This window comes from Chrysochloris asiatica, unplaced genomic scaffold (assembly GCF_000296735.1).
Source record: "Chrysochloris asiatica unplaced genomic scaffold, ChrAsi1.0 scaffold00004, whole genome shotgun sequence".
Lineage (NCBI taxonomy): Eukaryota > Metazoa > Chordata > Mammalia > Afrosoricida > Chrysochloridae > Chrysochloris > Chrysochloris asiatica.
The window spans coordinates 12,057,302-12,084,850 of record NW_006408522.1 but is presented as its reverse complement, the minus strand read 5'-3'; the positions used below and the strand labels follow the sequence as shown (position 1 = coordinate 12,084,850).

General features: G+C 38.0%; 1 protein-coding gene across 5 annotated transcripts in view; it reads left to right on the top strand.

Moving 5' to 3' along the window:
- Positions 1-27,549, top strand: part of RNF111 (ring finger protein 111) — a 153,317-nt gene that overhangs the window by 87,389 nt on the left and 38,379 nt on the right. For all 5 annotated transcript variants that reach the window (XM_006831595.1, XM_006831596.1, XM_006831597.1 and 2 more), the window contains 3 exons: positions 3,715-3,878; positions 5,770-5,964; positions 18,422-18,741. In XM_006831595.1, coding sequence (XP_006831658.1) covers positions 3,715-3,878; positions 5,770-5,964; positions 18,422-18,741 — 679 coding nt within the window. The remainder of the gene's footprint in view (positions 1-3,714; positions 3,879-5,769; positions 5,965-18,421; positions 18,742-27,549) is intronic.

The following is a 27,549-nucleotide window of genomic DNA, read 5'->3' as shown; positions in this document are numbered from 1 at the left end:
TAAATACTTAAACATATTTACATATTTGTGCTATATAGATATTTGAATTCTGTTTGTGCACAGGGTCGCTACGAGTTGGTACTGACTCGATGGCACCTAACAACAACTCATTTTTGTGTTTGAGAATGCACGTGCTTGTAAAGTTGTTGTTTTTAAACCAGGATGTATACAGTGCTGCCTGAACCTTGTCCCAGATTAGTGAACAAGATTCCTAGATATCAGTAGGATTTTAAAGCACCCTTAGTGTACATTAAGAGTTGTTTTAAGTAAAGTCATTGTTGTAAATAATAAATTTCTATAGTGTCTTAAAAATTGAATATGTTTTTAATACACAGAATTCATGAACTCCTTTGAAATTTAGATGCAAATAATTTGGGGCTGGTGTTGTAATTGAATGTAAAAAAATATTAAGCAATATCGATATTAAAATAGTTTTTAGTTATAATCCACTTGGTTCAAGATCCTACTCCTTGATACTAGTGAAGTTTGTGTGCTATTATGTTTGGGTAGCCTAATATAAAATAAATGCTTAAAATTTTATTATCCTTCATTCAGTAATTTCTTCTAAGCTCTATATTGACATATGAATGGGAAAAAAAAAATCCTCATTTCTAACTGTTTTTATAAATACCTGGAAATGGCAGAACTACTTTTGCAAAATTACTTTGGCCTCACTGCAAACAAAAGAAAGCACACCAGTTCTTCATTTGTTCTTCAAATGATTACAGATACTGGCAATCGAAGTGGTAAAAAATTGTTGTTACATATGATGTTGTTGTTAAATGCTGTAGAGTTGGGGTCTGACCCATAGCTACCCTGTATAGGGTTTCCGAGGAGCAGATGGTGAACTTAAACTGCAGGCCTCCCGGTTCAAGCAGACTTTGGAGTCCAGTGCATTAACCCACAGCATCACACCAGGACTCCAATTACATACGGTATATCCAATTTATAAACTAATGGATAGCTCTTAAAGCTTTGTGTTCAAATGAATTTTGAGATGCATGTGATATTTTCATCTGCTGGTCATGATTTAAAAGTAGGCATATTTCAGAATCACTTTTCACATGTACCTAGAACATGCTTCTCCACTTGTTTGTCTATGGGAGAACTCTTTCTGCTTGTGTGGAAAAGAGCATGAGTGCTCTTAGATCTGGGATTTAGACTCCAGTTGGCCTTCTGCACTCAAGACATTTCTTTATCCACTCTTGTTCTATCTTAACTCTTGTAGTTTTATCACTATTCTATAATGTGTCCCGATTGCTTTAATTTTTAAATAATTTCCTTTAAATCTTTTAATAAAATTGATTCTTTAAGATAAGTGCTTTGTTAACTCTGTACTATGCATAGTGTTTGTCAAAACACTGCCTCAGTTTTTATGAGCTAAAAGTTCTGCAGAAATTTACCCTAGTAAAGGGACAGTGCTCTTGAAAAAAGACCAACATTGTTCATGATCTATTGTTATTCTTCTTATTGATACCTGGAATATTAATTTAGTCATTTTTTGGCCAACATTGACCCTTCTTTAAGAGAGAGTGCATGTGTGTTTCAAATTCTTTTGTGTTAAGATTTGGCCGTTGCCACTGAGCCATAGGGCCACTAAGGCCTACGTGAAACTATTCCTCCTACATTAAGTATTCAGCTGTTGTTCCATTACGCAGAATATTTGGAGTTAGCACATCGTATGAAATTTTCACAAAAGTACTTCAAAGTGGACCTGGTATTTGTGCAGGTGTGGAGTCCTGGTGTGGCGCACTGCTGGTTAATGCACTGGACTGCAAAGTTGGTTTGGGTCGCTATGGGTCGGAACTTATCAACAAAGTGATAATAAACTGTTCAGTCTCGTCCTAGACTCTTAGTGTCTCAAAGTTGATCTCTCTACTTTTCCAAAACCATTTTATCCTGAGACATTTGTTTGCCATCATACCTCAAGCTGTATAACTTGCTGGTATGCATTGAATTTTATAGCCTTTTAGGAATTAACCTGTATGTTTTTGTTTCTTGAAAATTTCTTTCTAGAATTTTGTATAATCACCAAGGCCAGTTTGAACTTAGAATGCTCATCTGTTCAGAGCTCACATCTCTGGTGATCTAGCATATTTATGAGTCTGGCTCTCTCCATACATATGACAAAATAATTTCATAAGCAGAGTTACATTCAGTTTGAACAGGATGAAAAACAAAATAAAACAAAGCCAACTTTATAAGCTCTTGCGTTTTTTGACCTCCACCTTGCTAAAACAGATTTATTTTTATCTCTTAGTGATTTAGGGTATTATATTCTGGGTGTGGCGCTGTGGGTTAATGCGCCAGACTGCAAAGCCATTTAAATTGCAAGGTCGGCAGTTCAGGTTCACCAGCTGTTCCTCAGAAACCCTCTATACAGGGTCGCTGTGGGTCGGTACCAACTCAAAGGCACTTCACAACAACACAACAACAATTCTACATTTACACCCTTTAAGCCTGTAACTGAAAACACCTTCAAGGGATCAGCTTTCAGCTAAAAAATAACTAGGCTTATTACGTGAAGTCAGGAAGGAGCAGGAAAGAAGGATGAATGGAAACAGGGAACTCAAAGAAGTGAGAAGAATGCTGTTACATTGAGATTACAACTAATGTCACGAAACAAAATCTGAAAAAATTTCGAATGGAAACTAATTTATACTGTAAACTTTCACCCACCTACAATAAAAAGTGAAAAATAGAAAGCCATGTTTACAAATCGAACCTAGGCTAAACTTAAAGATCATGTGGACTTTTATTAAATGTGTTGGGTGTTGATAATTAATTAGAGTAAAAGGGAACGTGGTGGCTCCAAGTAATAAACACTGAACCATGAACCACAAAGTCTGTGGTTTGAGCCTGTTAGCTACTTTGTGGGAGGAAGATGAGACTTTCTGCTCATGTTAAGATTTAAACCCTCGGAAACCCTGTACAGCAGGAATGTTGTTGTTATGTGCCGTGGAGTCGGTTCTGACCCATAGCCACCCTGTACAGGGTAGCCGAGGCTGCAAATCTCTACGTGAGCAGAAAGCCTCATCTTTGTCCCGCAGAACAGCTGGTAGTTTCAAACTGCTGACCCTGAGGTTCGCAGCCCAATTTGTAACCACTACACTACCAGAGCAAGATACAGCTGGTGGGTTTTAACTGAAGACCTTGAGGTTCACAGTCCAGTGTTGATCCACAGTGCCACACTAGAAGTCCAGGAAATACAGCAGGCTAATTTTTTAGTTGATAATTTTGTGTGGCCTATGAACAATGCTATACATTTTGGTAGAAAAAAAGGTCCTGCATTCCTGCTCAGGATCACAATAGAAGGTCCTGGACAGAGGGAGAGGGGGATAGCATTTAACAACAACGGCAACCTATATAGTGAATAGTTTCAGGTATTTATATAAAATGTAAATACTTGATTATAACCCAGGTAGATATTTTAAATAACCATTGAAGAGAGAACAGCCATTCTTGTTTCAGAATTGTATATTGTATATTGGTCTAGCATAGTATTTCTTATATTTTTAAGTCTGCTTGTTAGTGATTTATTCATTCAGCAAATGCTTACTGAGTACCAGGCATTGTGCTAGGAATAGTTTTAAATTCTATTACCATTATTTCTTTGGAGAAATCTTGCATGAAGAATTTAAAAAGGCTTAGGATTATTTGGTAACTTAAATTTTATTTTTTTAAATATTTACTTCTTTATTATTGTCATTTTAGATCTCGTTCAACCCTTGGACACTCCCGATCTCATTGGAGCCAAGGTTCAAGTTCTCATACGAATCGACCACAGGAGTCTAGGAACCGCAATAGGATTTCTACTGTTATACAGCCCTTGAGACAGAATGCAGGAGAAGTTGTGGACCTTACTGTTGATGAAGATGGTAGGAATTTGCTAAAATAAAATATTTAGTATCCTAGAAATGCTAGTACTAAATTAGTAGGTCATTGTCAGATTTTTTAGTCTTAAAATTGAATTGATAATAAATAACCTCACTGTATAAATTGTGCCTAAAATTCTTTCTGGTTGACTTGAGGTATTATTTACATTTTAGGAGGAAATTATCAAGCCTAATTTCTCTAAAGGACAATGATAAACTATAAGAGCTTGTTAGCTTTGGAAGTTGACTGTCAGTTGGGGAAAGGTATGTAGATAGAGTTAATAGGCGGAAAGTGTTAGAGGCCATACGCACTCAGCTCATATACAGGCTGCTTGCAGCTAGGGTGATCATCATTTTCCAAGAATGTTGTTTCGAATTAAGGTGTTATTGAAGAGACACTTTATTTCCACTGCCTGTATTCCCTTTGGTAATTTCTCAGTTTCTACTGTAAAGTACCATAAATTGCAAGACAGTGGTTAATGTAATTAGTTTAGAGTTAATTAAATAGACTTCTGTCTTACTAAAAATAAATGCAAAACTTAAGTGTATCAATTACACTTGTAGTTTTCAACCAGGGACAGTTTAGGACCCCATAGTGCCTTTGAAAATGTCTAGAGATGTTTTTGTTTCTCACATTTGGGAGGAGAGTGTTACTGACATCTAATGGGTGGAAGCTAGTAATTGCATAAGACCTTCTTTGAACAAGGAGTTGTGCTGCCCTAAATGACAGTAGTGCCAACTTTGAGAACCCTGAGTTCAACCATTGACAAATAAGCAGAGATTTCCTCTTCTACTTTTTATGTATGAGCAGTTATATTTGTTTAAGGACCAAATACATAGTGTTCTGTGTGAATCAAAAAGTTCTTTTGTTCCTGAGGGATTAACCTATACATTGAGATTATTTGTATGAATTAAAATTTAATAGTACATAGCGTAGTGGTTACGTATCCGGCTGTGAACCTCAAACTCAGTTCGAAACTACCAGCTGTTCTGCGGGAGAAAGATGAGGCTTTCTGCTCCCGTAAAGATTTACAGCCTCGGAAACCCTGTGCCGGGTCGCCATGAGTCGGAACCAACTCCATGGCACACCACCAGCACCACCTGTCATTCTGTATCACATTAAAAGAGATCCTTCTATTCAGTCTGATTGTTATGATTATGTCTTAGACAGATATATTTCTAGTGCTCACAATTCTAAACAACTGTTTTATAATCGAGCATCTGAAATATAACTCGTTCATAAATTGAGGCCTGTCTAAAATTACTTTTTGTACAAACATTTTAATTTTTATCAGAAAGCACTGATGAGTGTTGATATTTACTAAATTTACTACATGGAAAAAAAGAGATTAGGACAGATAATAAAAATCATAGTTACTGCTTATTAACTGATTACTAGGTGTAAGGCATTGTACTAAGTGCCGTATATGCATGATCTTAACAACTGTTCTAGGAAAAACATTGTTACTGACCCAATTTTATTTTAGTCTAGAACCCCATACTGTTTCAGAGAAGATCCTATTTGTAATACTGTTCTGACAGCCTATGAGATTTGGGCGTAGCAGAGGAACCTTGTATTTCTTTTACTTACATAGTAGTTATCCCCTAGCTCCCCCACAAAAAACAAAAAACTCTGTTAATAACTCAACTTATTGGAATGTGCACATACTGGTCTGGATTTTTTTTTTAAATGCAGTAATCATATTTTAGTAACATTTCAGTTTGGTTTTATAGTTTAACGTCATGAAAGCTTTCTTTACTATGTATGTACTGTATTTTTAGAGATCTTGTATTTTGAAGCATTCTAATTATTATAAAATGTTAGCTTGGATTAAAATATAAATTTTTATGAATTTGCTTTTGAAAAGCTGAGTAAGCATTTTATATTTTGTAGAGCCTACTGTAGTACCAACCACTTCTACTAGAATGGAATCACAAACTACAAGCGCTTCCATTAGCAATTCAAATCCATCTACCTCTGAGCAGACCTCTGAGCCTGCTCCAGCTGTCAGCAGTAGCCAACCTTCGACAGTGTCAGAGACTTCAGCTACTCTCACAAACAGTAGTACCACTGGTACTTCTATAGGAGGTATGTAAAAAATAAATTTGGTAGGAACCTTTTGTCATTCCCTTTGTTAGGAAAATTATTGATATTTTAATATTTGAGCTGTATTACCAAAAGCATATCTTAGATTAGGGTAAGCTTCATATGTGAACTCTGTAGTTTTTATTAGGGTTAGATTATGATTTCATAATTTAGTGTGTGTACCATATGTAACCAAAGTATTGTAGCTCAACTACCGGGATTGGATTTTTAAAAACTAAGAATATTGATTCAAAATTAAATGTCAGAATTGACTTAATGGCAACTAGTTTTTGTCTGGAAGTTGTATACAGAATAACTTGTAATAGATGTAAGTGGGTAGAAAAAAAGAAAAATCATATAAGTGGCAATTTTGAATTTGTTAAACGAAAAAGGAAAAATTGGTGATTAAAAAATTGAGTCATGATTCGACAATATTCTACACTTTCAATTAAATTGCTTTGAAAATATAATGCCTTTTTTTCTGGTCACATTTTGTTTAACTGGAAGATATTTTAAAGTTACCTACTGTGCTGTCATTTACCACAAGCAGAAGGACATCTAGTTCCTGCGATAAATGGAAATAAATTTATTTACCCAATGAGGTACGCTTTCCTCATTGTGGAAATTTTATCACATTGCAAACAACTATTGCAGTACAAGTCTGTTCATTTAATTCAGATTTTAATGGAAATAGGATCCTTTGCTATCTTACAGGTAGTATATCAACTAGTTGAAAGTAACTTTGAATTTTTCATGAAGTTGAATTTTTTGCTTTGTTTTGGTTTTTGCTCTCTATTAAATTACCTGTTTTCTGTTCTTTTTTAAAACTCACGTAGACTTTTGAGACCCAGCTTACACATGCTATTTAATAATTCAGAAAATTGTGAATATAACTGAAGTATTGTTCCCTGTTTTTGGTGTATCTTATTTTTATGGTCTATCCAAGTTTTATATCGCTGTTTTAAAATACTGGATGCATTAACCACTGTTGTTGAGTTGGTTTTGAATCTGTAATATAATTTGTAAGAGTAGAACTGTCCCATGGAATTTCAGAGACTATAATACAACAGACTGCTTTATCCTTCTCCCACAGAATGGCTGCTTGGTTCAATCAGAGAGTTTGTGGTTACTAGTCCCATTAAGATTATTTCTCTTCTTGAGTACTTGAACCTCTTCTGTGTTAACTTTGTGTCTTCTTTATTGCCTTGTTGATTACCAGAGTTTCTTTCATGTGATAAACTGATTATAATGTATGATTCTGTACAATATGAACTATCAGTTTCTTATTAAAAGGTTATCACTGGCCTTCACATGTTTTAATTGTTTGATGCTGGACTCTGTACAATAGTTTAAATATGTTGTTGTTAAGTGTTGTTGAGTTTGTTCTGGCTCATAGCATCCCTGTATAGGGTTTCGAGGAGTGACTGGTAAGTTTGAACCTCTGCCCTTGCAGGTCAAACTGACCTTGTACTCCAGCACATTAACCTACTTCGCCACACAAGGACTCCAGTTTCAATATGGTTGGTTGGTTGGTTGGTTATGTGCCATGAAGTCAGTTCTGACTTACAGCGACCCTGTAGAGGGTTTCTGAGGTTGTAATTCTTCATGGGAGCAGAAAGCTTCATCTTTTTCCTGCATGGTTTCAAACTACTAACCTTGAGATTAGCAACCTAACTCATACCCACTACACCACCAATGCTCCTTTTAGTATGTTAAGTCTGTAAAGTCGGTTCTGACTCTTAGCTACCCTGTGTAGGGTTTCAGAGACTATAGATCCCTGCAGGAGCAAACAGCCTCACCTTTCTCCCACAAGCCTTTAGTATAGTAGTTTTAGTTCCTTAATTTTAAAAAATTGCTTTTTCTGGAGTCTATCATTCTTGCAGAGCTTAAGTCAGAAGTGTTGTCAGCTTTCAGAATGTAGCCCTAGTCTAACCTATTTCATTCTTAGAATGTGCCGTTCTTTCTACTCTACATCTCTGGTTACTTTGTGGAGACTGCTATTGACGTAGATGGCAGAAGTGTTAAATTTGTTGTTAAGTGCCGTCGAGTCAGTTCTAACCCATAGGAAGGAACTGCTGGTGAGTTTGAACCACCAACCTTGAGGTTCAGTTGATTTTGCAATCCAGCACATTAGCCCACAGCATGACACCAGGACTCCAAAATGTCTAATAGAGACTTAAAAATAATCTTTAAAAAAATACATCTAGAGTCACTTATTTGGTTTCTCACTGCAATTCTCTCTCTCTCCTAACCCCAGTTTCTCTTGGTATTGGAATCAGCAGGTCTCCCACCCTGTTACACACATATATATAAACATATTAAATGTTTTTTATTTTTTATAATAATAGTTTTTCTTATTCTGTAAAGAAAGAATGAATAATAGTATGCAGTATCATAGAAAAAGACATTACAGTACTGCAGAATGGAAGGCAGTAGTATTGTTAGCTGATGTTGAATTTGGTACTAACTCACAGCGACCCTATGTACAACAGAATGAAACACTGCCAACCTCACAAATGTTGCCACGCTTGAATCCATTGATGCTGCCACTTTGCCAGTCCATCTCATTGGGGGGGGGGGTCTTCCTCTTTTTATCTGACCCTCCATTTTATCAAACATGATATCCTTCTCCAGCGACTGGTCCGTCCTGACAATATGTCCTAAGTATCAAAGACGAAGTTTGCCCATCCTGGCTTCCAAGGAGCACTCTGGCTGTGCTTCTTTCAACACAATCTGTTTGTTGCTTTGGCAGTCCATCGTACTTTCAGTATTCTCCAACACTATAATTCAAATGCATCAATTCTTCTATGGTCTTAGTATTCAGTATCCACCGTAGTCCTCAAACTGACATCTTTGCTCTTCAACACTTTAAAAGAGGTCTTGTGCAGCAGATTTTCCCAGTGCAATACTCTTTTGATTTGTTGACTGCTGCTTCCCTGAATGTTGATGACTGATCCAAGCAAAATGAAGTCGTTGATCACTTCAATCTTTTTTCTCCATTTATCTTGATGTTATTTATTGGTTCATTGGTGAGGAGTTTTTTCTTTATATTGAAGTACAACCCATAACCAAGGCTGTGATCTTTGATCTTTATCAGTAAGTTATTTAAGTACTCTTGGCTTTCAGCAATCATCTGCATATTGCAAATTGTTAATGAGTCTTCCTCCAATCCTGATGCCACATTTTTCTTTACATAATCCAGTTTCTCAGATTATTTGTTCAGCATACAGATTACAGATTGAATCAGCTTGGTGAAAGAAGACAACCACATTCTGTGTTCCTTTGCTCTGTTTGAGCAACTACTTTTTGGCTAATGTATAGGTTCCTCAGGAGCACAATTAAGTGTTCCAGAATACTCATACTTCGCAGTGTTGTCCATAACTTGCCATGATCTGTACAATCGAAAGTTTGCATAGTCAATAAAGCTTGAGTAAACATCTTTTTGGTATTCTCTGCTTTCAGCCAAGATCCATCTAACGGCATGAATGATATCCCTTATTCCATGTTCTCTTCTGAAACTGGCTTAAACCTCTGGAAGTTCTCTGTCAGTGTATGGTTGTAGCCATATCTGTATTGTTGTTGTTGTTATGTGCCATGGAGTTGGTTCCAACCCACAGCGAGCCCTATACAGGGTTTCCGAGGCTGTAAATATTTATGGGAGCAGAAAGCCTCATCTTTCTCGCGCAGAACAGCTGGTAGTTTCGAACTGCTCACTTTGAGGTTCATAGCCCAATTCATAACCACTACGCTTCTAGAGCTCCTTATACCTGTATTATTTGCAGTAAAACTTTACTCTCATAGGATATCAGTGATATTGTCTGATGATTTCTGCATTCTGTTGGGTCACCTCTCTTTGGAATGGGCACAAATACAGACCTCTTCCAGTCAGTTGGCCAGGTAGTTGTCTTCCAAATTTCTTGGCATAGATGAGTGAGTTCCTCAAGTGCTGCTTCACTTTTTTGAAAGATTTCAGTTTGTTTTCCATCAAATACTGGTGAGGTGTTCTTTGCTAATAACTTCAATGCACCTTGGACTTCTTCCTTCAGGATCATTGGTTCTTGATCATATGCTTCCTCTAGATATGGTTGAACATCAACCATTTGTTTTTGGTACAGTGACTTTGTATTCCTTCCACCTTCTTTTGATGCTTTCTTCATTATTCAGTATTTTGCCTAAGTCGATGTTTGAATTTTTCTTCAGTTCCATCATCTTGAGAATTGCTAAGCATATTCTTCCCTTTTGGTTTTCTAACACCAGGTCTTTGCATATTTTGTTACAATATTTGTCTTTGTCTTCTCAAGCTGACCTTCGAAATTTTCTGTCTAGCTCTTGTACCTCACTGCATCCATTTGCTTTAAAAGCAGCTCTATGTTAGAGTCTAAAGTTCAGTGTGTCTTCTGACACCCATTTTTTTCTTTCACTCTTGTCTTCTCAATGACCTTTGTTTTCTACCTGTGTGATGTTCTTGATGTCACCCCACAACAGTTCTGGTCTTTGGACTTTAGAGTCTAATGCTTCAAATATGTTCTTCAGATGATCTCTATATTTAGGCGATATATATTCAAGGTCATATTTTGGCTCTTGTGGACTTGTTTTCATTTCTTTTTTAAGCTTCAGCCTATATTTGCACATGAGCAGTTAATGCCCCTGACCTTGTTTTGGCTGATGTTTGACTTTTCCACCATCTCTTTCCACATATGATTTCTGTGTGTTCCATCTGGTCAGGTCCATGTGTATATTCATCTTTTGTGCTGTTTAAAAAAGGTATTTGCAATGTAGAATTCATTTGTCTTGCAAAATTCTATCATACAATCTCCAGCATTGTTTCTATCACTAAGGCCATATTTTCCAACTACTAATCCTTCCTCTTTGTTTCCAACCTTTGCATTCCAATTGCCAGTTATGATCAATATATCTTGATTATATGTTTGATGAATTTCAGACTGAAGAAGTTGGTAGAATTTGTCAATTTCAATTTCATTATCAGTAGCTTTCGTGCGTGGTGCATACATTTGAATACTAGTGGTATTAATTGGTTTTCTTTGTAGGAAGTTTTTGTTGTGAGCTGAGTGATAGTTTACATGGGAGAACATCGGCTTTACACCATGATCTCACTGCAATGATTACAATCTCCTCCATACACACATCATCATTTATCAGTATTTGTTTCTGTTCCTCTTTTGGGGGGTAAGGGGGTAGGAGGATGTACACAAAAACACTCAGGAATATTTAGTAATTTAAACAATCAAAGGGCACATTCTGTAGGCCTGCCTCTTGGCCACCAGCACCCAGTCCGTCTCTTTCCATGAGTCCAGAGTCTTTGGCTGCTCCCTCTCTATGTCCTCATCTCTGCCTCCATCTCTGGTGTTGCTGCTTCTCTGGATAGGGTCCTGCACTGTGTTTGAGCTCTTCTCCCTTAATGGTCTTAGGGTCCTCTGTTTTTGGACTGTTAACTTAATTACTCCTCAATTTTTGTTACAAAATTTCTACCTTTACAGATGTGGCAGTCACAATTAGTCATGATAACAGTTACTCATTATTGAATCATAAGAATCTTATCCCCATCTCTTTTCTCCAGACCTGTCATGACTGCTCTTGATTTGTTCTTTTTGATGACAAATGTGATACCATTCTGCTTCAATTTATCGTTCCCAGAATAGTATTCTATGTGATTGTCTGATTCAGAATGGCCAATACCATTCCATTTCAAGTCACAAATGCTTAGGATATTGATGTTTATATGTTGCATTTCATATTAGACAATTACCAATTTTCTGAGATTGCCAGCCAGCTTACATGCCTGCTCGTGTGTTCCCTTTGAGTTGCAGCTATTTTTGTTTTTTATTTTGTTTTCCTGCTTGTCTTTCTTTTAGGAAGTATTGTCTGTTCCTTTAGCCGCTCTGAGCTAATCTGCATGTCCTTTCATGTGGGAATGTCCCACCTCAGAAGGTTCTGGATGGGGCTCAGGATTCTACCTAAGGTCCTACACACTACAAAGGCTGCTCAAGAAGCCTGTTTCACTGGTCAAATTTTAGAGCCTCTTTTAGGTATTCCAATCAGTTATAGGCTGAAGACATGATCTGTAATAATGTTTCCCGATACTCCTTTTTTGTTCCACTCAAATGTCTATTTTACATTAGTTGGCAAGGGAAACCAATATTCATATGACAGTCAATCATCTTAACTTATTTCCCCTCTTTTACCCATTCAGACTTTGCTTCGATCCCTGAATCACAGAGGCCTGTTGTTAATATTAGTCTTAGTTATTCTGGTGACTAACTTTGGCATAGACTTGCTCATAGTGTATTTCTCTAAACCAGGAGAACCTTGTTCAAGCCCAAATTGTTGCCTTATATGAAATGATAGAAGTGCATATAGGTAATCAGAAACATTTAGTTCTGATTTCACTTCTGTCTTTGACCCTAACAGCATCAGCTTAACTCTTTTCCCACATCTGTCCTTTCTTGCATGTTTCTAATGTTGAATCACTCAAGCTATCCATCTTCTCTTACCCGGAATCATAAAGCATGCTGGTAAAATTCATGTAAATAGAAGTCCTGGTATGGCTTTGCAGAATAATGCACTGGACTGCAAGGTTGATTTGAACTGCACGGTTGGTGCTTCAAACTCACCAGCTACTCCTTAGAAACCCTATATAGAGTCACTGTAAGTTGGAACTGGTTCGACGGCACGTAACAACAACAAACAAGCAAAGTAATGCCTCCATGCGTTATAGTTTCTAATTTCCTGGTGTGGCACTATGGGTTAATGTGCTGGACTGCAAGATTGGTTTGAACCACAAGGTTGGCGGTTCAAGCTCACCAGCTGCTCCTCAGAAACCCTATACAGGGTTACTGTGAGTCAGAAATGGCTCAATGGCACTTAACAGTAACAATCTTGGGCTTTGGTAGTAAACACTGGACCGCAAGGTTGGTTTGAACTGTAAGGTTGGTGGTTCAGACTCACCAGTCATTTCCCAGTCATTTCTCAGAAAACTCATACACAGTCTGTGTCAGTTGGAACTGACTCCGTGGCACTTAACAACATCAATGACTATTGGGAGCTTAGTGGGTTAAGCATTAAACTGGTAACCACACGGTTTAAACCTACCAAGGTTTAAACCTACCAGCTGCTCCGAGGGACAAAATGAAGCTGTCTTCTTCCATAAAGATTTACAATCTCAGAAACCCATCTCCTAATTTCAGGTGTTTCTGCCACTGCATTATATTTCTAGACTACTATTTTTCGTTTTAAAGCCTTCATATCCAGTTTCTTATTGGACACAGCCACTGGACCATTTTGCAGTCACAAATTCAACATGCCCCAAACAAATCATCTACCTGTCTTCTCCCTGTGCTCCTTAATCTCTGCCTACATTATACCTCATATATTCATTTTGTTTACTTCTTGTCTACTATATGTCATGTGTGGTAGTGTGCCTGAGCCATCTAAGGCACTGAATTTAGGCTCCAAACTCTTTGGGAACATGAGTTCAATTACCGTCACTGCCAATGTTTTGTTTAAGAAGCCCTGTTGATACGTTGAGTTAAGCATTGGGCTGGTAACCAAAAGGTCAGTAGCGGGAACTCACCAACTGCAGTGCATGAGAACGATAAAGCATTGTGCTTCTGTAAAAATTTGTAGAATTGGAACTTGTTGTTAAGTACCGTGGAGTCAGTTCTGACTCATAGTGACCCTGCACGGGGTTTCCAAGGCTGCAGATCTTTATGAGAGCAGAAAGCCTCATCTTTCTCCCATGAAACAGCTGGTAGTTTCGAACTGCTGACCTTGAGGTTAGCAGCCCGATTTGTAACCACTATGAACTACTTTGGCTCAATTCTACTGACTTTTTACTCCTGACCCTGCCAATTTCCCCCTTCAACTTCATTCCATGCTGTAATAGAACCCGGTACTTCTGTCATAAGGAGCTCTGGTAGTGTAGTGATTACAAATCGGGCTGCTAACCTCAAGGTCGGCAGTTAGAAACTACAAGCTGTTCCGCAGGAGAAAGATGAGGCTTTCTGCTCCTGTAAAGATTTGCAGCCTCGGAAACCTTATGCAGGGTCACTATGAGTTAGAACTGACTCCACAGCACCTAACAACAACAACAATAACAACTTCTGTCACGATAATGGTTGATTCAGATCTTACATGGTCTCTGTGTTTGATGAGTTCTTTGAGGGCCAAAGGTGAAGTGTTCTTTTTCTTCCCAGCATCTAACCACAAACTGAAAAAAAAAATGTGTGGATGCATGCATGCCTCTGTTCCTTTATGGGAGTAATGTAAATTTAGCAATACTTACTGAGACACTTGTGTATATGCCTATTGTTGCTAGGGATAAAAGAACAAAACAAAACAAACCAAGCCAGATAATATCATAAGTTATTTTAAAGTCTAAGATTTTCATTTTTACCTTTTGTGTTTTTCTTATGTCCCTTTTGTAGCTCCTTTACTGTGTCATGCCATTATTATGTTTAGATCATGCTAAATGAATGAATAAATTCATGTGTATATCTCTATAATCCTACTATAGTGGAGGCATTTAACCAGGTTGATGTCACTGGGTCATAGCATTAATTTCCCCTGCTGCAGTTTTGTGACATAGTGGTCCCTCTGTGGGCTAAGATTAATAAGGAAAGCATTTATCTGTTTGATCAGGTAACTATGTATTTTAATTTAACCTGGCGTTCTTTGATTAGTAGCTCTTGAAAGAAAGGTGATGAATCACTAGTGACGTAAATAGGATGAGAAATTTTACTGTAATATTTGGTTATGTAACAAAGCTAGCTTGAGGACTCTAGGAAAAGAAAGTATTTAATTGCAAGTGAAAATGGTACCCAGGACGTAGAGCTACAAGGACAGACTATTTTGAGGTCACACTATTAACAATCAGACTTCTTAATAATGTATTTGGCTTTAAGTATGTTGTAGTCATTAATGCTTCCTCTTTTCTCACTCTGATGTTTTAATAGTTTTCAAAGACAAGGAGGACTTGCTCTTTCTGGGCAAAATAAGTGTTACATCTCTTACCTCTGTCATGTTAGCAGTTCACAGATACAAATCTCTCTTCTGAATCACACATACTCTTCATATAACTTGATTTATAAGATTAGAGGCTTTCAGAGTTAGAAGGAATCATCACAGCTGTTTAAAACACCCACTGAATAGATTTTATGTCTCAGATGTTTCAACCTTTTTTTCTGAAGTATCAATAACTACATTCACATGTGTACCTTAGGAGCTGAAATAAAATCCTACAAAAGTGACAGAAACTACTCTAACAATAGGTAATTGCTACAGATATCACACCTGTAGATAGCAGTTACTGGATGTTGAATTCAGCGTAGCTAAAATAAGCTGGAATTCCTGCTGTGGCTCTGATCAGCACTGAACTACGAACTACAAGGTCAGCAGTTCAAACCCACCAGCTGCTCCTCAGAAATCCTATATAGGGTTGCTATGAGTCAGAACCATCTCAGTGGCTATTAATAATAACAACAACAAAATAAGTTAATTGGGCAGTGCCTGATAGATCCTGCCATATCTATACAACAGGTGTAAACCTGACCCCCACCTAGATTATTTGACAAATTAGGAGTACAAGTTCATGAAAGTGATGTGATTATAGAATTGACTTTGAATCTGCTGCAATTTACCAGTTTAAAAAGTAAGTAATTTGTTGACTTTTTGTTACAAGTTATTTAGAATATTTAACCTTTGAACTAATGCTTACAAAGTATTGCTCATATCAGGAGGTGAGCAGAGTATCTAAGTGGGGTGAAGGGAGAAAGATACAGATATAAAGTTCTTACTGTTTGCAAAAACTGTGGTACTAGCCAACCCTTAAACGTTACTCTCTGCTCAACTGGGTTTGATGATTCTTTGCATTGGCCACACAGAACTCAGCCAGCATACTCACAGTTTTGAGGTTTATTAGTGAAGTCAAGAGTTTACAATGCAGAATCAGTACATTTCAGAGCATGTTTGTTCCAGTCAAGACAGTCTCCCTTCAGCCATGCCCACAGAGGAGCCTCTCTCTGCCTGGTTAATGTTACAAAGTTCTTTTATTGACTGCTGGTAAATGTCCACAATTTACAACACTACATGGTAGCCTCAGCCTAAAGGCATTTGCTCTAGCTCTTTGGGTCAGCAAACCTAGCTCCTCCAATTAAGTGTCTAGAGGCATTTCTTTGTATAGCCACGACTCCTACCCAATGTCATTCAGCATCAGAGGCCTACCACTCTTATCTCATGCTCTTATTCTTGCTCTTGGCTCTGTTGTTGCTTCTGTTTTGTCACTCCTCCTGTGTCACAACTTTATGTCCCTGGGTTAAGGAGGCTCAGTGTGCAGGGATCTCTAGGTCCCCTTTGATGGTAGTGAGATACCTCCTCCTGCTTCTGACATGGCTCATTTTATACCCGTGCTAGAGTTTCAAGTTTTTACAATTATAGTTAACTCTGTTAACATCCACAGCTGAATCCTGACATGCTATCAGTATCTTCTCCCACCTTCTCTTAACCAGACCCATCAGGAAATAGTAGTTTGGTGGGAGTTATAAAGACTATGGCTATGGTTGGAAGAGACATAAGAAAAACCTCACTGCACCGTGTCGTTCTTTTGTCAGTTAAATTCCTAATTGTAATAAACGATAAATGTCAGTTAGAAATTAGTGAAAATTAGTAATGCTAAATTCTTAGACTGGGGAATTCTCATTCCCCAGATTAAGAACCTTTACCAGAAGATTCAGGAGGTTAGGCCTAAATAGGCTAGACTAGGAATTTAGAAAACACAAATATGCCAAGATTTAGAATAGAGATAGTTCATGGCAGAATTTAGGTCACAGATCTTGTACAGAAGAAAATTCAGCAGTGAAATAATAGATGTATGAGAGGGTAGAATGCAAAAATTTTTGGGGTCATATCAACCATAGCCTGAAGCACTCCCACTGAGATATATTTATGTGAGCTTTTGTCCATTTTTTTGTTTAAATCAGTTTTGTTTTATTTGTAAGTAGCCAGAAGATACCTGATTGATACATTGGCCCCGAAGAGATTAGCTAAATATTGTGAGCCAAATTTGAGCAAGGTATATACCTGGTATTACTTACTTTAGAAACAAGACTGCAAAAATGATGCCCAGAATCATAAAGGTTCTGAGAAGGGGGTGTCCCAGGAACTACTGCGGAGGTGTCAAGGGCAGGACCGTGAGCTCTCTCGGTTCTTCTAATTTACTGGAAGTCTCTAATTTTACCTGTCTATATAGTTTCTCTGTAATCATCTGAAGAAAGAGTTCTGCTTTTTAGATGAGTTTGAGACACTAAAATAGACCCCTACAATTACACTCTTGCAATGAATTCTTCATGTATGGAAAGATGTGTCATGGAAATAACTCTGGGCATATGGCAGAGAGCATACTCAGGATCAGATGTTTCATACCTAGAAAGTTATCTTTTTAAAAAGCAATGCAGGGTAATTTTCACCCCATTTTTTATAGGTAAGAAGAAGGATAAAAGGTCTTACTTAGGAGCCCCCGATAGCCTAGTGGGTCACTGTGAGTCGGAATCCACCTGACAGCTCACTACCATCACCACCCAGGTTTATTTAGTCCTCGGACCCAGCCCATCTGATGCACTGCTTTTCCCACTAAGTCATAAGATTATTATAAGTCACACTTTATATACTATTTATATTTTAAATAGTAGAGTCTTACCATTTCTTAAATTCCATTAGTTCCAACTTGAGAGGCTAGAGGAAAGGAAAAGATGTTGGAGATTAGGGAGAACTAGCTAGATAGGTTGAGAGTTTAAGAAGGCGAAATTTTAAGAATTATATAGCAGTCTGTATTATGTAGGAGTAAATTATGATAGTAGAAATAAGAGAAGTTTAGGATAAGACCCTTTGATTAATATGTAATGGGAAAACTCATGATACTTACATTTTTTAATGCAATGTTATTCATAATTAACCATCTGTTATGACTTAGGAAAAGATTGAGTAACTAATCATTTGCTATGACCTATAACTAATTATTTGTTATATTACATTTACATTATTATAAACAAGAACTTCATGAGTAACTTTGGCTTTCAGGATAATCCCAATAAAGGCCATTACCCAAAATTATATGTGTGTATGTTGAGCATTTAAGGAGCCCTGATAACATAGTGGCTTACGAGTTGGTCAGCAGTTCGAATCTACCAGCCTCTCCATGGGAGTAAGATGTGGTTTCTATAAAGATTAACAGTATCAGAAAGCCTATATAGGGTCTCTGTGAGTTGGAATCGAACCAGCACCTGCACCACCACGTTGAGAGTGTGACCCTTAAAGTCAATTTTATTTATAGAGATTTGAATTTATTAAACCTTTTTAAATTTATACTGTTATTTATACATAGTACCTTTTTTTTTATATAGTGATAATTGATCAGTTGATCTGTCCATGTTTGTTTGTTTGCTTCAAGATGACTCAAGGAGAGCTGCATCTAGTGCTGTAACGGAAACTGGCCCTCCTGCAATGCCAAGGTTACCTTCCTGCTGTCCCCAGCACTCGCCATGTGGAGGATCAACACAGAATCACCATGCATTAGGACACCCACACACAAGTTGCTTTCAGCAGCATGGTCATCACTTTCAACACCACCACCACCACCACCATACTCCTCTCCCGGCTGTCCCAGTTTCTCCCTCCTTCACGGATCCTGCTTGTCTTGTAGAAAGGCCACCACAAGTGCAAGCACCTTGTGGAGCAAATAGTAGTTCTAGTAGTAACTACCATGACCAGGTATGTAGAGTTGTGTGTGTGTGTGTGCGCGCGCGCCTGTTTTTTAATTGTAGTGGAAGAGTGATTGTTACACATGTTACAAATCATATTCTTATTGTTTATGTGATAACCTATTTAGCCTCCTATAGTTTTACAAAAAACCAAACCAATTTTCCAGGATTTTCAGATGGTCTCAATTGATGCAGTTAATTGATGGGGATTAGAGATAGTAAAATCAGAATTGCTACTTAATCTTAATTCTTTGTTTTAGAATGGTTTTGATGTTTTTAGTCAAATGCAGATCAGTCTCCTCTTAGGAGGAAGTTATTTCAGAAATGGTGATGAAGCCACAGTGTCAAACCTAATTCAGAGAAATTAGAAAAATCTCCCAGTTTGTTCCTTTTTAATATTCTATTCTAGAGCTTTCTATAACCTCTGCTTGTTAGGTAGAAATGGACAGCTTCATCATCTGCAAACTAGAGCAGAGAGATTTTTGATTTGACATTAATGAATTTCTTTGCCTGTCAAACAAATAGAGAATTGAAATGTCATAAAAATAAAAATAATTATAATTAAGTAAAAAACTACAAAGAAACCAGTTGTCATGGAGTTGATACTGACTCATGACAACACCCCTGTGTGACAGAGTAGAACTCTGCTGATAGGGTTTTCATTGGTTGATATTTTGAAAGTAGGTTATTTTTTTTTATTCTTTTTGAGGCATCTCTGGGTGGACTTAAACTGTCACCAACCTGTTGCTTCAGAGTCAAGCACATTAACTAACTATTTGCAATTACTCAGGGGCTCTTAATTAAGTAGTTTATATTAGTTGTTATAATATTATTGTAACTTTTATTATTATTGTTAGCTTGAGATAGCCAATAATATTAAAATCGTATTGGAGTTCATAGGAAGTAAACAAGGCTGGCTATACTGTGTGGAGAAAACATCACTGACCATTCCTCCCACAGTCCTCTCTACTTTTCAACTGGGTTCAATAATTCATTGCAGTGGCTACACAGAAATCAGACACCATTCTCACAGTTATGGGATTTACTTGGGAAGTTAGGATCAGAAATGTTCAGGGCACAGTTCTTCCTGTCAGGATAAATAACCTCTCCTCAGCCATACCCACAGGCAGGTCTCGCTCTGCCAGCCAGTGTTACATAGCTGCTTCAGGGCTGTTGATAAATACCCGCAGGACACACCACTCCACCAACAGCTTCATCAAGTATGATAAGTAAATGGTAAAAAAGTGAGTTTACCTACTTCTCTCCACATTCCTTCAATAGCTGCCAAAAAATACTGTGAATTTTCTTGTGGTTGTTGAACTAGTACAATAATATAGTTCTGATGTATATGCAACATTTTGTTTTTCAACTGAGTTATCTATATATGTAGTGTCTTTTACACTTCTGCCAGTGTAAAATAGATGTAAGCTATTTATGTATCTCTTATTTGAGGTATTTGAACTCTATTCAAAACTTGAGGAGAATAAGTAAGCTCCCACACATTTCAGTGGCAATAATCGGTAAGAGAGAGAACAAAAAGTGAACTTTTGAAGATATAAACTGTTTGCTATATCTTGTTTGGTGGACTTTGAAATTAGCTACATGCACATGAGCTAACTTCAGATAGTCTCCATTTGAGACCAATTTGGTCACAGCAGAAAGTTTAGAAATGGAAACAGAAAATAACTGGTCTGAAGATTTGGGATTATGTAAGATGATTTATGATTGAGCACCTGATTGTAGATAGGCAAAGAAAGATTAGGGATGAGTAGGCTCTTGAAGAAATTGTACTAGTTTGTAGCCCTACCTGATCCCTTAATATGAATGTTCTCTCTTGAAAGCATGTTTGTAGTTAGTGTTAAGCATATTTATGATCTTCAGAGAGTATTGTAATTTTCCATCTCTATCCTGCTTATTCTTTTTGCTTTCTAAAATAGAAATTTTCTGTAAACTTTTTGAAGCCCTCTTGTGGATAGACCACATTGTTCTTTATTTTATTTTATTTTATTTTTAAGGTTTTTATTATGGATTGAGTGAAAGTTTACGGGGCAGATCATCAGTTTTACATTCAACAAATCATACACCTTGTTTCATCACAATGATTATGATCCCCCTATGTACCATCAATTAACAGTATTTCTCTCTATCCACTTTAGCTTTTTAAAACAAAACAAAAAAACAACACTCAGGCATATATAATAATTTACACCTCCAAAGGGCACATTCTGCAAATCTGCCTCCTGGCCAACAACTCTTAGTCCCTCTTTTCTCATGAATCTAGAGTCCTTGGCCTCTCCCCCTCTCCATCTTCCCATCTCTGCCTCTGTTTCTGGCGTTGCTGCTTCTCTGGAGTAAGGTTCCACATTCTGCTTGTGCTCTTCTCCCTTGATGGTCCAAGGGTCCTCTGTTGCTGGACAGTGAGATTAACCACTCCCCTGCTTTTGTTACAAAACTTATATCTTTACAATTGTGACAGTTGCAGTTAGTCATGACAACAGTTATACACTATTGAATCTTATGAGTCTTATCCCCATCTCTTTTCACCAGACCCATCTAGACAAGATGAAAAGTATTCATTGGGGACTTTTTCTTCCCCACACCCTCTTAAACTCCCTCTTGAAACCTTGTAAGTCAGTCACTTCGTGCCTTTATCGCCCCCTCATTTTAGGTAGCCAATTTCTAAGTTGTCCGTCCCTGTCTACCTTGTGTACAGAGGGGATAGCATTGATACTTGATGTGAAGACTCCTTCCCTCTCTGTTGATATTTAGAGTTACTACCTCGATGAGTATATATCAGGTTCATCAAATTGTAGCAATTAACCTTGTTTCCTTTATCCAAAAAAAAAAAATTTTTTTTTAAAAATCTTCCTCTAGTTGAGTTCTGATTATCAAGCCACGGAGGCTAGGTCACGAGGCTAGGTCAAATGGGTACTGTCTGCAAGTTTGGGTGTTCTTGTGCATCTCCCCTCACTTCATATCAGTTGGATGCTTGACTCTCAGCTCTAGCCCTCTTTGGTTATGTCCTTGACCATGGGCTCAGGTGTCCTCAGGTCTCACCACACTTTGGACCAACCAACCCTTCCTCTTCTCTCTGTCATCTCCAGGTCAGTGAGAGTCAATGGACTGTGGTTGAACTCAGCCCATTTCTTCATTGCTGTCTTTCCCCCTCTTCCACTCACCAGTAGACTGATGTGATCGCCAGCAAGCCCTAGGGACCTCTGCTTCTAGACTGAAAAGTTAATCACTCCCCTCCTTGCTATAAAATGCCTGCCTTTACATTTCCAACCCTCACAATCAGTCCTGATAATAATTACTCACTATTGTATCACAAGAGACCTATCTGCATTTCATTTCATCAGCCCTGCCTAGACAGATTGAATACTACTCACTGGAGATTCTACCTTCCTCCAGGCCCCCTGGATCTAGGTTCCCTCTTGAAAGCTTGTAAGCCAGTCACTTCTTGCCTTTGTAAGCTTGCTTATTCTTGTAGGAGCCAGTCATGCTGACATTTTTGTTTTGGGTTTTTCCTGATGATCTTTCATTGAAGATGTATCTTCTGTCGCTCTAGCTGTTCCAGGCTGGTCTGCTTGTGGGTAGGTTCTGGATGGAACTCAGGATTCCACCCAAGGTCCTATACTCTGCAAAGGGTCTGCAAGAGGCCTATTTCACTGGGCAAGTTCTAGAACCCCTTTAAGGTATTCCAGTCCGTTATTGGCTGAAGACGGGCTTCAAAGTTTTCAGTAATCATGTTTACCGACATTCCTTTCTATCCCACACAAGTGTCTATTTTACAATAGTAGGCTTGTCTTTATATGTTACACTTCTGTTTTCCCTAGCTGCTTTCAGGATTTTGTCCTTATCTTTGATTTTGGAGCACTTGATTATTATATGTCTTGGTGATTGTCTTGTAGGGTTCATCTTTCCTGGGGTTCCTTGAGCTTCTTGCATGCTTATCTTTTAGCTTTTCAGGATATTAGGGAAATTTTCTTTTAGAAGCTCTTCACCTACCTCCTCTGTGGACTTGTGTGATTCTTTCTGTTCCAGAATGCTGATAATTCTTAAATATCCTTCTTCATGTTGTCCAACATGAATCCCAGGCCTCGGCAGATTTTATTAATCCTTTTTTGTGGTTGCTCTTCTATCTTAGCAGTGTTGAGAGATTTATCTTCTAGCTCACTAGTTCTGGCTTCTATCTCTTCAATTCTACTCCTTTGCCCTTTCAGTGTACTGTCTATTTTGATATTCTATTATTAATTGTTTGAACCTCTTTCTGTAGGTTTTGAATTGTTTCCAGTGCTTTATCTATTTTACTTGATTGTTCCTGTAGTGCTTTCCTGACTTCTTCCTTATTTTTTCTCAACTCCACTGTGTAGTGTTTTGATACATTTTATAATCATTTTTCTAAATTCTTTCTCAGGCACTTCCAAAGCCTGCCCATCTTCCAGTATGGAGTGTAGGTCTACTTCCAGATCATTTGTCTCAAGTTGCTTTATCTCGTTTCTGGACATGTCCTGATATGGTCATCTGTTTCTGTTTTTCGGGCATCTTCAGGGGTTATCTGTGGCCTTAGTACTTAGATGGGTGTGTGTTTTGATATTTTTTTTGCTTTCTGATTGCGTCCAGGTAGATGTGATCAGGAGATGAGCTTTCCTGAGAAATATGAAGATGCCACTGTTGGTCGTTAAGACATAACTCAGGATTTAGTTTTTGGCCTATTTCCTTTTTAGTCTGCTTGTCCCGCTGCACAATCCCCATTCAGACATTTTTCCTAGTGATAAAGAGTTCAGGGCTGGCTGTGGCTGTTTTGTACTGCCATTTGGTGATAAGTGGGAAGTGTCACTTTAAATTTCGAGGAGATCTGTGTGCATGCATAGTAGAACCCTCCTGGGGGCTGGGGTGCGGTGTCAATTCGCTCAGGCACCCCCTTTAGTCAACAGAATGGAGGTGCACAGAAAGCAAGAGACTGATGAACAGATAGAAAAAGAAAAAAAAAAAAACAAAAAAAAAAACGTCCACACCTGCATCTCCGTGGTTCTGTCAGGCGTCCGTTGCTGCTCTGATCCTTCCCCTGCTTGGTTTCACCCAAGATGGTGGCTCAGGAAGCAGCTAAGCATCTTGGATTAGAAAGCAATGGATTTCTTCCTTCAGCTACAAATTCCCTTAGCTGTAAGCTTTCCAACCTTCTAAATATGCCTTTATATGTGGTTCAGAGTTCTGGGACCATCCCCTGAGCCTGCTTGGTCTGGTATTCTGTGTTGTTGCTGGCGGAGTTCCTCACTGCATTTCCACCCTCTCCGCCATCTTGTTTGTTCCTCTTTTATTTTATTTTTAATCTTTCATTTAATTGTTCCTTCTAGGAAGACTTTTGTCCTACTTTACTCTCTCTAGAAGTGTTCTTAATCACTGACTGGAGAAGAAGATAGAAAGAGCATGCTTACTTACTTTTTAATTAAACGTTTGATTGTGGTTTGGGTGAAAGTTTGGAGAACAAATTAGCTTTCCATTCAATGACTTTATATCTTTTGTTTTGTGACGTTAGGTGCAGTCCCCTCAATGTAGCAGCACTCTTCCCATTTTGACCCTGAGTTCCCTGTTAACATTAACCCATCTTTCCTTTCCCTTCCTACCATCTGAACTTTGGATTTGGACAAATGCTACCCTTTTGTTCTCATATGATTGTTCTGAGGAGCATATTCCTCATGGATATTATTGTTCACTATTGTTGGCTGAAAGTGGGGCAACTTGCTTACTTGCATAGTCTGTTTGTTTAACTTTTAGATTAAATAATAGGGAAGGGATTGACCATAAATAAGTTCATAATAATATGATGATAAGTCAAAAAGTTACGCTGCAGTTCATATGTGCACAGGTTTATTCCAAACAACATGTCTCTGCAATCAGTGTATGGCTGCAGACAAGTTCTCTTAGTAATACCTTTGTCTTAGTCTCGTTCAACTAAAACCTCACTGCTATCAAGTTGATTCCAACACATAATGACCCTGTATAGTGTTTCTGAGACTAAATTTTTGTGGGAACAGGCTGCATCATCTTTCTCCCAGGAACTGCAGATGAGATTGAACCACCAGTCTTGCAGTTAGCAGCCCATTGTTTATCACACAGTACCACCATGACTCCTTTAGTTTCATTTGCTGTTGTAAGTGCTGTCAAGTCTATTCCAAATTATAGTGACTGTATAGAGTTTCCAAGGATGGCTGGTAGGTTTTTGAACCTCTTACTTTACAGTTAGCAGCTCAGTTTTATCCTACAGTGTCAAAATAGGACATGTTGTTGTTAGGTGCCATTGAGTTGGTTCCGACTCATAATGACCTCGTTCACAACAGAATGAAACACTGTCTGGTCCTGCGCCATACTCACAATTGTAGTTATGCCCTTTGCTGCTTCCACTGTGCCAATCCATCTTGTTGGGGGATCTTCCTCTTTTTCATTAACCTTCCACTTCACCAAGCATGATGTCCTTCTCCAGGAACTGTTCACTCCTGATAACATGTACTAAGCCTGAGAGATGACATCTTGCCATCCTGGTTTCTAAAGAGCTTTCTATTTGTACTTTTTCTCAGATTTGTTTGTTCTTCTGTCAGTCAATGTACTTTAGTATTATTCTCTAACATAACTCAAATGCATCAATTCTCCTATGGTCTTCCTTATTCATTGTCCAACTTCTGCATGCATATGAGGCAGTTGAAAATGCCATGGCTTCGATCAGGCACACCTTAATCCCTAAGCGGCTATCTTTGTTCTTGAGTACTTTAAAGAGGTCTTGTGCAGTGGATTTGCCTAACGGAATATATTGTTTGGTTTCTTGATTACTACTTTCATGAGTATTGATAGTGGATTCAAGCAAAAATGAAGTCTTTGACAACTTTATTCTTTTCTCCATTTATCATGATAGTTTCAAATTTATTATTTATTGGTCCAGTAGTGAGATTTTTGTTTCTTTACATTGATGCAATCTATGTTTTAGGCTGTGGTTTTTGATTTTCATCAGTATCTATTTTAAGTCCACTTTTCCTTCAGCAAGCATCTGTATATGTTGTTGTTAAGTACCATTGAGTTGATTCCAACTCATAGTGACCCTTTGTAGGGTTTCTGAGAAGCAGCTGGTGAGCTTGACCTGCCAACCATGTGGTTCAAACCAACCTTGCAGTCCAGCGCATTTAACCATTAGTGCCACACAAGGACAACAGGTTGTTTAATGAGTCTTCCTCCAATCCTGATGCCACATTCTTCTCCATATAATCCAACTTCTTGGGTTATTTGCTTAGCATACAGTTAGTATTTAAATGCTGTGGAGTTGGTTCTGACTCATAGTGACCCTATATATGGTTTCTGAAACTGTAAATCTCTACAGGAGTAGAAAGCCTCGTCTTTCACCTATGGGACCACTAGTAGTTTTGAACTGCCGACCTTGAGGTTAGCAGCCCTATTCGTAACCACTGTGCTGCCAGAGCTTCTTACAGATTAAATAAGGATGATGAAAGAGTATGACTCTGGCATATACCTTTCCTGATTTGAATCCATTCAGTGTCCCCTTCTGTTCTAACAACTGCCCTGTGGTCTATGCACAAGTTCCTCATGAACACAATTCAGTGTTCTGGAATACCCATTCTTTGCAATGTTATCCTTAGCTTGCCATGATCCACAGTCAAAAGTCTTTGCATAGTTAAAAAGCACAAGTAAACATCTATCTTGTGTTTTCTGCTTTCAGCCAAGATTCGTCTGATGCCAGCAATGAGATATCCCTAGTTTTATGCTCCTTTTGAATCTAGCTTGAATATAAGGCAGTTTCTTGTTGATGTACTTATTGCAGCCAATTTTTTTTTTTTTAATCTTCAGTACTTGCGTATAATACCAGTGATGCTGTTTGATAATTTCCAAAACCTGTTGGGTCATGTTTCTTTGGAATGGGCACAAATATGGATTTCTTCCAATTGGTTGGACAGGTTAGGATGCCTTAAAAAAAAAATTTTTTTTTTTTCCAATCAGTGTGGTGTCCAATGGGGATGTGCTGGGCTCGTTCAATTTAAGGCAGAGAAATCAGCTCAGGAGGTTTTAGGATTCCAAAAGGATAATTTTGATAGATTCTTCTCTGAGGACACAGGATGGTCACAGAGTCTTAATAACTTATCAGAAAGTTAAAAACTGAATTAGTGAGGAAAAGACTAATAAAGTTGGGCTGAAGAATGTTTTCTATCACAGCATGCACCTGCTTAGCAAGCGTTGTTGTAGGATAATTTCATTGGGAAGTCTTATCCTATCCACGCTATAGCCTCACTCTTGCCCCTTAAGAGGTGTTTTAGTTCCCACAACTCAAAAAAACACGTAAAAGGAACAGGATTGGAGTTTCAAGTATACCAAAACAGCTGTGGCATGGTATAAATTGAAAAGTGCAGAATTCTTTGGAGAAGGTTTAGGCTGATGGAAACCACCTTGAAAAGATGTAGGTTATATCAAGAAACAATGGTTTCACATTTTGATACATTTGTTTTATAAAGGTTTCTATGATTTTGTAACAATACCTTTTGACTTACTCTCATATTCTTAAACTTTATCTGAATTGAGTGCACACATTGCAAATACCAATTCAAAATACAGAGTTCTAAAAATTTGACTTTAATTGATTGTTAAGTGCATAATGTAGGACAAAGGAGTTCTTCCTTTTGACCCTCAGTAAGCTTCCACTGCTGTGCTGTCATCCTTTTTTTCTATTTAGTGTCCAGAGTTCCTATTGTCCTGAGCCTGGAGCCCATTAATGTACAAAGACTGCTAATGGACCCTCTGAAGACTGCTGGGTCACCTG